Source organism: Mus musculus, chromosome 2, assembly GCF_000001635.26.
Source record: "Mus musculus strain C57BL/6J chromosome 2, GRCm38.p6 C57BL/6J".
Lineage (NCBI taxonomy): Eukaryota > Metazoa > Chordata > Mammalia > Rodentia > Muridae > Mus > Mus musculus.
In genome coordinates, this window is record NC_000068.7 from 128698511 (window position 1) to 128712031 (window position 13521).

Here is a 13521-nt window from a genome sequence, read left to right on the forward strand (position 1 = left end):
TGATGTAACCAAGTAGCCAGAGATCATCCTCCCGATTATTTTCTTTCTTAGCCCCCTCCCCTTCCTCTCCGTCTCTCGGTCCTTTTAGCTCAAGATGGTGGCCCTCCTTAGCTCTGTTCCATCTCCTCCAGCACCTCCCTTCCAGATTTCCTACACACTCAAGCCAGGGGTTAACCTGCTGGAGTTGACCCAAGTTCCATTCTGCCCCGCCCCTCCACCCTCCCTAGGGCTTGTCCTTGGATCCTCCCCTTCCCGCCCCCTCCTCCAGTTCCATCCTTCTTTGCTCTCTTTGCCCTTCCCCCTTCCCGCCCCTGTCCACTCCAACCTGCTGGCCCCTCCCGGGCCTGAGCCCTGGGCCCGCCTCTTCTAACTTAGGACTCCTGCGATCCCCAACTCCGCACTGCCACTCTGGCGCCTGCTGCCCGGGCGGCCGGGACTGAGGCGCTTCGCACGCGCCCTCGGCGACTGGCGAGTTTGGGACGTTGGTGGATACGTGCATCTGTCCGGAGAGAACTGCCAGATCCGCGGCCCCGCGATGGTTCTGGCCCCACTGCTACTGGGGCTGCTGCTGCTACCCGCGCTCTGGAGTGGAGGTGAGTGCAGGTTGCAGGGTCTCCGGGAGCTGCTACTCATTCCAGCGAGCCGTAGAGGGTTATGGGGGCTCCCTAGCCGGGTCTTGGGGTGCACGTCTTAGTAGAACCGATGGGAACCGAGAGCTTCCCATTACCACAGAGAAAGACCTCAAGCCCGGTTGGGCGCTCTGGGAGCAGCGAAGTTTGAGCCTTTAAGAAATGCAACTCAGGTCTGGCGTGGCATGCACCAAGAACTTTACCCTCAACACTGTCTAGCCTTGCCGAGCTTTGGCGGGGTTTCTGCGAATCATAGACCGAGGATTCCAAGGTAATTCCACGCCGTGAACCAATAAGTAGCTGCAAAAGTTGGATGTCACCGTTAGCGCGTGGCGTTGCTTGGAGGCTAGGTGTCCCGCCAGGGAAAGACTAGTTCTGGCTTCTCCCCTGGGCTCTGCTGAACATTGTGTTAGCCCTCCTTTGTAGGGACAGCCTGTCTGTGAGTGTAAGAAGCCTGCAAAAAGCCGAGGGGGACGATACGGTCCTTTCACTATTATTACTGTGGAGCGGAATCTTTTTTGTTTGGGTAGCACAAACAAGTGCTCAGACCACAAGTGCTCTCACAAGCGGTTCAATTTGACATGCTGGATTGATTAGCGCAAACAAGTATGGCAGGTTCCTCCAACAGATGACACTGAGGCACTTTGTAAAGAAGCTGCTGGGGGGAAAACAAAACAAGGTTTTTCCAAAAAGAAATAGACGCAGGAGGGGTTGGAAGACTACTATAAGCAAGCACATTTCAGGTATTGTTCCTTCAGGTATTGCTCCTGCCCTAAAAGATCTGTTTCTATTCGGAGTGTAATTTTGTCTCTTTGATCTTGAATCTGGTAGACTAAAGTTTGTCTTTTAAGGAAAGTTTGGTTTATGGTTTAGCTACAAACCTCATTTTTCCTCTCAAAGTTCATTTGCTCAAATGAGCTTTTTTTTCTTTTCTTTCCTTTTCTTTTCTTTTTCTTTTTTAAACAATTCTTTCCTTGCACATTAAATTACATAAGCAATTTGTAGTTTGAGGCAACGTGACAATTTGCAACAAACATCAACAGCCAAAAAACGAGCTAAGAACTGAGACCACTCTATTCTCCATTACTAAACCCTCAAAAGTTCCTCAGCCTTTCTGCCAGGACTGTTCTTAATAATCCGCTGAAAGTCGGGTATACTTTTGCTACTAGCCCTAGCAGGCCACGCGTCATTTTGGAGGCTGTGACTGTCATAAGCATGGGAAGAGTGATAGGAACCAAAGCTTTTGTTTGATATTTTTAAATCTATGCTTTATTTTCTTTTTGTTTTTGTTTGTTTGTTTGTTTGTTTGTTTTCGAGACAGGGCTTCTCCGTGTAGCCCTGGCTGTCCTGGAACTCACTCTGTAGACCAGCCTGGCCTTGAACTCAGAAATCCGCCTGCTTCTGCCTCCCAAGTGCTGGGATTAAAGGTGAGCGAGTGCCACCACTGCCCTGCTATGCTTTATTTTCTAAGTTTTGAAAACGTGTGATGAAGTTCTGTAGCTGACAGACATAGACAACCGTAGAAAGGCTTAAAATGCACGCTGAGAAAGAATGAAAGTTTCTCAATTTTTTTCTACCTGAATTGGAGCTGCTGAGAACGTGTTTCAGGAGTCCCAGTCTTTCCTCTCTGCTTGGCCCCTGATTTGGACCACGGTGTGGGGGGAGGAGGGAAAGGGGGCGACCGAGCTGTATAAGGGGCACACAGTGTCCCTAGGGAGGGTCAGATAGGGAAAGAGGATGAAGGAGAAGTTTGAAAGTGCATAAAAATGAAGCCAGTCTGGTGACTTCATCTGTGACTAAGATGTGTGAACCCTGAGAACAAACCCGGCTTTTAAAATGGTCGATTTTTTTAATTTTTGGTTTTTGGTTTTTCGAGACAGGGTTTCTCTGTGCAGCCCTGGCTGTCCTGGAACTCACTCTGTAGACCAGCCTGGCCTCGAATTCAGAAATTTGCCTGCCTCTGCCTCCCAAGTGCTGGGATTAAAGGCATGGGCCACCACCGCCCAGCTAAAATGGTCGATTTCTTAAATTGACACTAAAAACAAACATTCCAACTTATTATAAACATTTTTTCCAAGAACTCTAAGTGACCCCTCTTGCTTTTTGGAAGTAAGTAGGGTTCATTTGAATAAATGAGTGAATGAATTTTGTTCTTTAAGATAGTAAGCACGATATAACCGCCTTTGAATTAACAAAATTGAGCTTTAATTTTAAAAAAGTTTTATTTTATCTGTATGGGTGTTTTGCTTGTATGTGTGTCTGTGCATCATGTGCATGCATAGTTCCCAAGGAGATGACCAGAGGGCACTGGGTCCCTGAAATCAGAGTTACAGGGAGTTCTGAGCCGTGCTGGGAATTGAACTTGGGTCCTCTGGAAAACAGTCAGTTCTCTTAACCACTGAGCTATCTCTCCAGCTCAAAATTAGGTTTGGTTTTTTTGTTTTGTTTTGTTTTTTGAAACAGGGTTTCTCTATATAGCTCTGACTGTCCTGGGACTCACTCAAAATTAGGTTTTTAAGCCTTACTTTTTGAAAGAATCTCTAGATAGTTCTGGAAGGAGGGCTAGTGGTCACAACAGATTGCCAGGTAGGAAAGATGAGTTGGGACATTGAACACTCGTGTACCTCAGCCAGTCCCTACACGACAGACAGATGCGGGTGTTCATCACAAACCCAGTTGTGTTGTCCCCAAGTGAAACATCCTCCAATGGCTTCCTGTTCCTTGCCAGATTTCCAGGTCCTGTAAAGCCTCACAGGACCTCCCCTACCCCACCCCCCTTGACTCATTTCTAGTCATTTCCCCCTGGTTGCTGCTGCTCTGGCCACCTCTGTGTCACCTTCCTAGCACTAAACAGCTTTTAAAAAGTTTTTGTTGATTTTTGTTTCTTGTCTATGAGTGTTTTGTCTGCATGTATGTATATGCACCTATGCATGCCCAGTGCCGAAGGAGGCCAGAAGAAAGTGTCTGAGCCCCTGAAATTGGAGTTTCAGGAAGTTGGAGACCACTAAAGAGAGTGCTGGCAACAGAGCTCTGGTTCTCTGCAAGAGTGGTACACACCCTTAACCACCAAGCCATCTCCCCAGTCTCCAAAACTGATTTAAAAATAAATAAATAAATAAATAAATAAATAAATAAATAAATAAATAAATAAATTTCTCCGAGGACCTTGACTTTGGATAAGATCTATAGTTTCATCATAACTTAAAACACATGGCTCTGGGTTGGACCTCATCTATATGGAGGAAATAACCCCTAGACTATTTTTGGTACAGCAGGACACTTTCATAGAGTAAGTTTTTGTCAACTTGACACAACCTAAACATATCTAGGATGAAGGATGGTCAGCTCCAGAAGATTGGCGTATGGGTAAATCTATTGGGGTCTTTTCTTAATTGCTAATTGATGAAGTGTGGTTCCAAGTTCCACCTCCTCCCTGGGGGACATGCCAGCAGGATCTTGGTTCTGCTGTGAATGCCTGGGAGGTGTGTGGGGGTGCGTGGCTTCTCTTTTAGATTCAGTGACACAGCTTGTGTTCTTTATTTGAGGTGAACCAGGGCTCTATGAACCTTGGAGTGTGGGAAAGGATTTTCAGGGTGAGTGTGCATTGGCTGGGCTTAAGGTACTGGGAACGCTTCATTTGCATGGAGAAGCATCCCAGGAGCTCGCTGGGCAGGTTCTTATTGAGAGAAAGGGAGTAATTTGATGAAACCTGTAATTTCACCAAAGACTACTTAACATTCCTCAGGTAGAGGATGTGGGGGCGGGCTCCCCAGATAAGGTCAAGTGGAGAAGAAGCAGCCTGGCTGGAAAAGGGGGTCCTACACTCCATTTTGGGCCGAGCTCAAGGAGCTGTCTGGTCATAGTAGACCACCTTAATAGCAAGGTTTCTCAACAATGAAGAAGGGCCCAGCCCACTGTGGATGGAGCCATTACTGGCTAGGTGGTCCTGGGCTGTATAAGAAAGGTGCTGAGCAAGCCAAGGGAACAGGCCAATGAACAGCATTCCTCCTTGGCTTCTACTGCAATTCTTGCCATCAGGTTCCTGCTTTGGCTTCCACTGATGATCTGATTAACTTTACCTGCAAGCCAAATAAACCCTTACTTTCCCAAGTTGATTTGGTCAGCCTCTTATCACAGCCACAGAAAAGCAAACTAGGACATCCTCGAAAGATGAGATGAGCAAACAACACACTGTAAATACTGAACTGTTAGTACCATAATTACCAATGGTGCTCCCTGGTACTTAGGCCTGCAGACTTGGGGTGGGTAATTCCTTTTCCTAGACAAAAGATGTTGAGTAGAAGTTTGTTTGTTTGTTTGTTTGTTTGTTTGTTTTCTTTACTGGAATGCTTCCTCAATACAACCTTGAACTATGAGGGTAAAAGATTCAGATGTAGCTCCGTTGGGTAGAGTGCTTGTCTAGCATGAGCAATACCCTGGCCGAAATGCTCATCACTGCATAAGTCAGGTATGGAGATTGGCTCACCAGGACTCACCTCTACCTGAAGAGCTATTGGCAGGTGATGGCTGCTTGAGGAGAGAGTCAATTTTCTTTAGGAGTGTGGCTCTTGGTTGCCCATGTTCTAATGGATGGACCTACACTCATGTGATCGCTGCAGCACCAATTAGACTCAGCGTAAGCTGTAAAATATAAATAAAAAGAGGATGTGAACTTGGGAGGGGTTAAAGAGGGGATTTGGGTGGTAGATATCATCAAAATACAGTATATACAAGTATGAAATTCTGTAATAATAAATTTACAATTACACACACACAGAGACATGTAACTATAATCCCAGAAGTCTGAGGTGTAGGCAGGAAGGTTAGAAGTTCAAGATCAGGCTGGAGAGATGGCTCAGCAGTTAAAAGCACTGACTGTTCTTCCAGAGGTCCTGAGTTCAATTCCCAGCAACCACATGGTGGCTCACAATCATCTGTAATGGGATCTGATGCCCTCTTCTGGTGTGTCTGAAGACAGCTATAGTATACACATATAAATAAAATTAAAAAAAAAAAAGAAGAAGAAGTTCAAGATCACCCTTGGCTACATATCAAGTTTGAGGCCACCCTGGACTATATTAGATCCTGTTTTCCCACACTCCTTCCCTGCAGTGATTTGGTGAAGAGGCTGTGGGGTGGTTACTCTGGGTGCCTAAGTCCTTTGCTACAGCCCTTTAGCATTTTGCTTCCTAGTAATTCTGCTAGCAAAACCCTACTAGGAGGTCTGGAGGGATGACTCAGCCAGTAAGAGCACTGACTACTCTTCCAAAGGTCCCGAGTTCAATTCCCCAAAGCCACATGGTGGCTCATAACCATCTGTAATGGGGTCTGGTGCCCTTCCTCTTCTGGTGTGTCTGAAGACAACTACAGTGTACTCACATATATGAAATAAATAAATCTTTAAAATAATAAAATACCCAACTAGGAGCAGGCTTTCCCAGTAGAGACTGGCACTAGCAACCCCTGCCCCCTACCTTCCTTGGGCAGTAGAGGCTTGACTTGCCAGAGGAATAGCTTCCTGTCATGTGCCTCACAGGAAGGCACAAAAATGAGGTCCAATTCTGGCTCCACTTTTCCTATGTAGCTCTGTGCCAAAGTGGGTGTGGGTTTGTTTTGTTTTTTTATTTGTTCTGGTTCCGGCTTTTTAAGTGACCGAATCTAGGTCTTTCCTTTCCTTTGGCGGCCTCAGCAAGAAAATGAGCATTGTTAATTCTGTGCAGATATGAGGGTCTGTGTGTAGTAGATTGGGCTGTGGAAAGTAGGGAGGAAGGTAGGTCCTGGGTGCTGTCTTGCTTGTCGATTGATGGCAGGTGCTATCAGAGATCTCTGCTGGCTCGGAGGAAGACCCAGTCTCTCCTCTCTCACGCTGGATATTCATCAGCCCCTATCCTTAGGTAAGTCTGTACCCTGTGGTTCCCCTTCATTGTGCCTGCTCTTTTGCCTGCAGCTGAAACACTTAACATGCATCCTCCTGCAGGGTAGATCCTTTCCGATCCGTGAGCTCCATTTAGGGACTAAGAATCCTGAGAAACTTATCAAGCGAGGCTGTTTTTGATCACTGGGTCTAGTTTTTGTTGTGGTTTGTTTGGTTTTTCAGTCTATCCCTTGGCTTGTGCTAGGTGGGAAGTCCTTTACCAAAGCAAGAGCTCTGGTTTTGTGGGGACCTTATACTCACTTCCAACTTTGAGCAGATGGAAGCCTGTTGGTCCCCTTCCCCTGACCTCTTGTCAGTTGGTGGGCTCAGTGGGTGTGTGGGTACTTGAAGTCCCAGACAGCTTCATCTGGGTCATCTCCTCAGGTTGCAGTATCTTAGTGATGAAGGCAGGGTGAATAGATCTTGATGATCTCATCAAGAAATCTACATTTACTCCCAAAGTATGTTATTGTCCTTCTTGCCTGTTCATTTATCATCATTTGACTCAACGATCAAAGGGATTTTCTGCAAGTCTTGAGGTGGTAGAGGGGCAGATGGGGCAGAGGCAAGAAAAAGGCCAAAAACAGAGATGTTGCCTTTGTGTAATGTGGTGGTTTTAAAATGCTTGACCCATGGGAAGTGGCACTGTTAGAAGGTATGGCCTCTTTTGAATAGGTGTTGCCTTCTTGGAGGAAGTTTGTCACTGTATAGCTAGATTTTGAGGTCTCTTAGTACCCAAGTAAGGACACTACATCTGGTACAGCAATTGGAGTTACTACCTGATTTAGTTTTTGATAGTCAGCTGTCTTTCTCCATGACCCATCTATCTTCTGCATGGGCCAGATAGGAGAGTTAATGGGAGATGTGGGAACCACCACCCCTGCATCTTTCAAGCCACTGATGGTGGCACTGATTTCTGCAGTACTTCCAGGTATGTGATACTGTTTTTGATTCACTGTTTTCTTTGGCAGAGGCAACTCTAAAGGCTTCCCTTTAGCCTTCCCAACCAAAATAGCCTTTACTCCACAGGTTGGGGAACCAATATAAGAATTCTGCCAACTTCTAAGTATATCTATCCCAATTATACATTCTGGAACTGGGGAAATAGCCATCGAGTGAGTCCAGGGACCTATTGGACCTACTGTGAATCAGGACATTAGCCAAAACTTCATTAATAACCTGGTCTTCATAAACCCCACTGGTGGACCACAGTGTTTTTTAGGGTCTCCCGGAATCGGCATCAGTTAAGAACCAGTATCCACCGAGTGGTGGTGGCGCCCGCCATTAATCCCAGCATTTGGGAGGCAGAGGCAGACGGATTTCTGAGTTCGAGGCCAGCCTGGTCTACAAAGTGAGTTCTAGGACAGCCAGGGCTACACAGAGAAACCCTGTCTCGAAAAACCAAAAAAAAAAAAAAAAAAAAAAAAAAAAAAAACCAAAAAAACAAAACAAAAACATTATCCAATTGTTTCTGTTTCTCATTCTGCAGTTACCCTTGTAAAAGGCCATAGGTCCCTCTAGGGAAGAACTGAAGAAAGCTAACAGCAAAACTTTTAGGTGTCTTACCAAGATCCTTCCTCAGGGGAACCTAGCCACCCTTTCTTTCATTCAATCGGTCTGCAAACTGGCTCAAGCCTGGAAACCTGATTCACTGGCTGAGATTACCTTTTGCCATGATCCAGGGTAACTTTTTTCATTTGTTTGAGAATCTTTCTGATAATACAGATCAAACAGAAATGCAGTAGAGTTCTTGTCTATTTCATGCCTGGAAACACCATGAGTAATTAGCCATACCAAAGGTCTCTACCAGTCATGCCATTATAAAATTCACCCTGCCTGTGCTGACCATTCATTACAGGTTAGGACATTACGTCCAGTGTTTTGTCTATGTTGCCCTTTATGATAACTACGATCACCTTGCCTCTGGCGATTCCGTGCTGCCACCTGGCCCCACTACCTCAGAGCCCAGTTAAATCCATTGCATTTAATTCATCCAATTGAGCAGCAGCATCTCTAACCCTAAGGTCTGGCACAAGGAAAAGGGGAACAACAAAACTCTTCAAATGTGCCGCTGCCCCTCTCACCAGTTTGCATCTTATAGGATTTGTGAAGGGCATATCTCCTGGGCCTCCCCATTATAGAGGATTAGGTTTTACACAGTGTACCCACTCCAGCAGCGCAATTTCCCTTAAAATCCCTTCATCAACCCTAAGCCAAGGGATATCAGGCATCTCCAGCTCCTTTTCTGAAGGCCATCTTTTGATAAACCTTTCAGCCAACCATTCAAACAAACTTCTGATACCTTATTTTAATCAATTGAGCTTCCATATCAATAAACTCAGCCTGATCTAATTTATGTTCCTTCCACCATTATTTCCATACCTTTAAAATCCATTTCTACACATACTCCCCAGACTTCTGCTTGAATGTACTAGCAAACTCATTAAGCACTTCCTAATGGACTACACTTCCTATCTCTCTGCTATGGGTCTGCTTTGCCTTGAGTCTGGTTATAGGTCTATTGGTGGGCCTTGAGGAACACCAGTATTGTCTTGCCTGGCATTTTCTTAAGAGAAAAATCATTGCTGGTTTATCAGATAGTGAAGGCTTTATATTCTTCAGGTGAAAAGAGTAATATTTCAAGGGTGGGGTTGAGGGTACTACTGCTTTAGGTGAGCTAAACCCTTGAGAATCTAAAGGTTCGAAGTTCTCAGCTTCAACAGGGTCCTCCCACACATCCCCATTCCAAGTTATAGGATCCATTCTTTGTCAATTAATGCCCTTACTTTAACTGCTGACACCCTCTGAGGCTGAGATTTAATTTAATCACTGTAATTCACCCATCTTTATCTGAGGGCTTTGGTTTGATTTTTCTGCAACTTGAATTCTATGGCTGCTGGAAAGAAGATTCTCTTCAAGGGCGCACCTAGAAACTTCTAGATTGTTTATTTGAATCTGGAGCTGGTCAAGTTTATCATGGATCTCATTCCTTTATCAGCTTATCCAGAGATGCTAAGAACAACCAAGCAGCAAAATAATTTTCCTTACTTCCCTCCAAACTGTAGCGTTTCATATACAAGGCCACCTAATCCATTGCCATTCACAATTGTTGGATCAAGATAAACAAAGGCATTTACCTCTACAAGGTTGAAATATAATTTTTCACCATGGGCCTTTTATATTCTCTGAGCTCTCAGGAGAGGGTGAGTAGAGAGGTTTCAGTAGCTAAAGGTGCTAGTGAATTAGAAGTCACCGGGAAATTATAAAGGCTATTCCAGATAATTAAGATTCATCCTTATACTTCTGCTCCTCTAGTCAGGTACCAACTTCTGTCTTAGTTTGGGTTATTGATGAGAAGACACCATTACCAAAGCAAGTCTTATAAAGGCAAACATTTATTTGGGTCTGGTTTACAATTTTAGAGGTTCAGTCCATTATCGTGGTGGGAAGCATGGCAGCATCCAGGCAGACATGGTGCTGGAGGAGCTAACAAGTCTTGATCTGAAGGCACCCAGGATTCCTGCAGGCAGCCAAAAGGAGGGTCTCTTCTGCACTGATCAGAGCTTGAGCACTAGGAGACCTCAAAGCCCACCCACACAGTGACATACTTCCTACAACAAGGCCACACCTATTCCAACAAGGCCATACCTCCTAATAGTGCCACTTCCTGTGGGTCAAGCATATTCAAACTACTACATGTAGGTCAAGGTCATACACAAGAAGTTTTATATCCAAAAACAAGATATTCCCATTTTATTTCATTACCCCAACAATGCTTCCCCCCACCCCAACAATTCATTTGATGTGCCTACGTGTCTCTTTGTACTTAGAACCTTCCAGGATTTCTCAGCTGGCCTCTTCAGAGGTGCTCTCTAGCCCAGCATGATGTGGTCCATACAGAGTTAGTTCCTGTCCAGTTTCCCCTCTGGAGGGACTGTCCACAACTGATGGGCCTCAGGTGTACAATTAGGTAAACGCTCTCTGATACAGATCCCTTTTCTGGCGGGTATATCCAACCTTTTGACAATTACAACACATGTAGGGTTTACTCACACTCAGAAAACATGCAATTGAGCTATTAAACAAAATCACACACACACACACACACACACACACACACACACACACACACACACACAAACATCAAAATGTTTAAAGTTAGTTTACAATTTTATTTGGTTTGCACTCATAGCTACTTTCAGCCACATTCAGCCATGGGTTGGGCACCCTGGAGCTGCTTGGTCTTGCAAGCTCTAATTACCAGGGACCCTAAGCGTGGTAGGATCTGCCTTAGACACATTCTCACCTCATTAGACACACAAAGGAAAGCCTTGTTTGTTTTGGAGAAAATGTTGCTTTGCTATCTTAAGCCTCAGGGCTTCTAGTTAAAGCTACTAACCGCAGACCGGCCTCCTTTATGGCTTTGATGAGGAGTTTCACAAGCAAGAACAGGCTGTCTTTGTGGCGAATATTAGAACGGGCTCACACTAGCTGAAGTTGCTTTCTGTCCTCACACTGCTCAAGAAACTCTCTGGGAGGTGATAAATATTCATGGATTCCCCATTTGCGGCTTGTATCTGGTGGCTGGTGTTCCAGTTTTGCTGTAAATGACCCTCAGCCTCTCTGGGTACACAGGAAATGAAACCAGCCTGTAAGCATTTGACAATTCTCCACATGATTTGGAAATGGTGGATGAAATTAAAGTTCTCTAAAATTTTACGAGCAAAATTTAAAAGGAAGCTCATTGGATTTAGAACTAGTTAAAACAATATCAACAACAAAAGCCAGTTTGGGAGACCAAGATGGAGGCTCTCATCTTAGGTTAGATTTTGTCTTGCAGGGTTATTTAGGTTACTGTGCCCATTTATCAGCAGGCAGAGCAGATAGATGAGAGTCTGTGTAGCACACATTTCTACCTGGAGGCGAAGGAGGTGGAACACTTTCTTGAAACTGGCCCAGAGCGCTGAGTCCTGATTCTGAAACTGAGCAGCGGTCGGTATCCATTCTGCAACGAGGAAATGGAGACTGAGGGCTGAGTCAGACTTAAAACACGATCACTCAGTTGGCTCTTCAAGTGTTGGTAGTGTCCATGTTGTCTGCCTGTGTTCCCCACCCCCCTCAGTGAAACAGCCCCACCAGCTCTAGCTGGAGAAATAGAATAGTCTTGAAATGCAAAGTCATCTTATTAAAAATTGTAGACTTCCCTGAACAAACCATGAGGTCTTCCCATCAAATGTGCTGCGAGTGTGGGCTCTTGGGTTCTGAGGAGCAGGGAGGACTCTAAATTTTCCTGGAGTGGATGGGATGGGGCATGCATTTTAGAGAAAGCAGCAGCAGCCTCAGGGCCTGGGGGGAGACTGGCATCAATTCTAAACATCTATTCATTTAGTGTTAGGGTGTAATTTTATGTTTGGGGGGGACGGACGGACAATGTGCTATACACAGTTAAATGCAAGCCAAAACTCGACTGAGGCAGAGGCTATCAACAGGAGGTGAAGTGGTGTGTTTTTAGTTGTTTGTTTTGTTTTTCAAGACTGACTTTCCCTTTATAACCCTGGCTGAGATTAAAGGCGTGTGCTTCCACCGCCCAGCTAGTAAGGTGAGCTTTAAACTCATCTACAAAACGTTTGCAAAGCCCAACTGCGCAGGGCAGCCCAGGACCTATGGACTCTGCCTTTGGGAGTGGGACTTGCCCTGTCTGGCCATGCTAGAGCCAGTATGTCTAAAGTCTGATACTTGCAAAAGGCTGGGGAGCCTTTTCCTACCTTCCAAGAGGAAGTGTAGGAAGAACTTGGCCCTTAATTTAGGACTAAGGTAGTTGTGCTTATCCAAGGGAAGGGGCGGGTCTTAAGCCAGAGAGAACTCTGGACTGGATCTCCAAGCCAGTTGAAGTCATGGTTTTAGAATGTTCGGGAAGAATAACAGGGCAAAGCTTCCTCTTTCTAAACCACACCACACAAGCATGCTGTGATTCTAAGTAGGTGGGCCAACCAATAAATATCCTTGACGTTTTCTTTTTGCCATTGCCTTTTTTCTTTTCTAACCTATTCTCTAGTCTCTATACGGAAGACTTGCCTAAGTACGGCATAGGAAGTAATGTTTTCTCAGGACCCTACGGCCCAGTGTAAGAAGTCAAAGGTTAGCAATGCAGACTGTTATTCACTTGTTTCAACCCTCTTAGACTCAATTCATGTCAAGTTCATTAGTGGCATTATAGATGGAAATGCCTGGTTTTCTGTTTCTTTTCTAGAGAGGCTTTTATGTAGCTCAGGTTGGCCTGTGACTTTTTATATTGCTGAGTATAACCTTGAACTTCTGATCCTTCTGCCTCTACCTCTGGAGTGCTGGGATCACAGAGATATGGTACCGTGTCTGGTTTATGCCGTGCTTGCTGGAGCTAGAACCCAGGACTTCCTACATACATCTACCAACTGAGCCACATCTCAGTTCATTTATCCTTACAGGTACATATGTGAATATGCCACTCACATATTAATGCTGTACAATAATATATATTTTTTAACAATTCATGATGTCACACATATGTTTCTGTGTATTGGAAGGGGCATGCGGGTACAGGTGCCTGTGGGGAACAGAGGCATCAGTTCTCCCTGGAGTTACAGGTGATTAATAAGCCCCCAGATATGGATGCTGGGAACCAAATTTGGGTCCTCTGCAGGAGCAGTATACATTCTTAACTGCTGAGCCTCTCTTTTGAAAGCCCCAATCTACTTATCTCTCAGGTTTTCCTAGAGAAAATTTCCAACTGTTGGGTTAAACCAGCCTTAAATTTTTAAATCCTGTGGCTGGAGAGATGGCTCAGTGGTTAAGAGCACCATCTGCTCTTCCAGAGATCATGAGTTCAAATCCCAGCAACCACATGGTAGCTCATAACCATCTGTAATGAGATCTGATGCCCTCTTCTGGTGTGTCTGAAGACAGAGACAGTGTCTTCACTGTCTCACATGTATACTCACG

The 13521-nt window shown here is 45.0% G+C and overlaps 1 protein-coding gene across 2 annotated transcripts in view; it reads left to right on the plus strand.

Moving 5' to 3' along the window:
* Nucleotides 1–404: 404 nt before the first annotated feature.
* Mertk (MER proto-oncogene tyrosine kinase) overlaps nt 405–13521 on the plus strand; it is a 104248-nt gene continuing 91131 nt past the window's right edge. Inside the window, exon 1 of one of the 2 annotated variants that reach the window (NM_008587.2) lies at nt 405–593. In NM_008587.2, the coding sequence (NP_032613.1) occupies nt 536–593 (58 nt within the window). In that variant the 5' untranslated portion in view covers nt 405–535. Of the gene's footprint in view, nt 594–6056; nt 6524–13521 lie in introns of those variants that run through there. The other variant, XM_006498860.3, reaches the window with a different exon arrangement.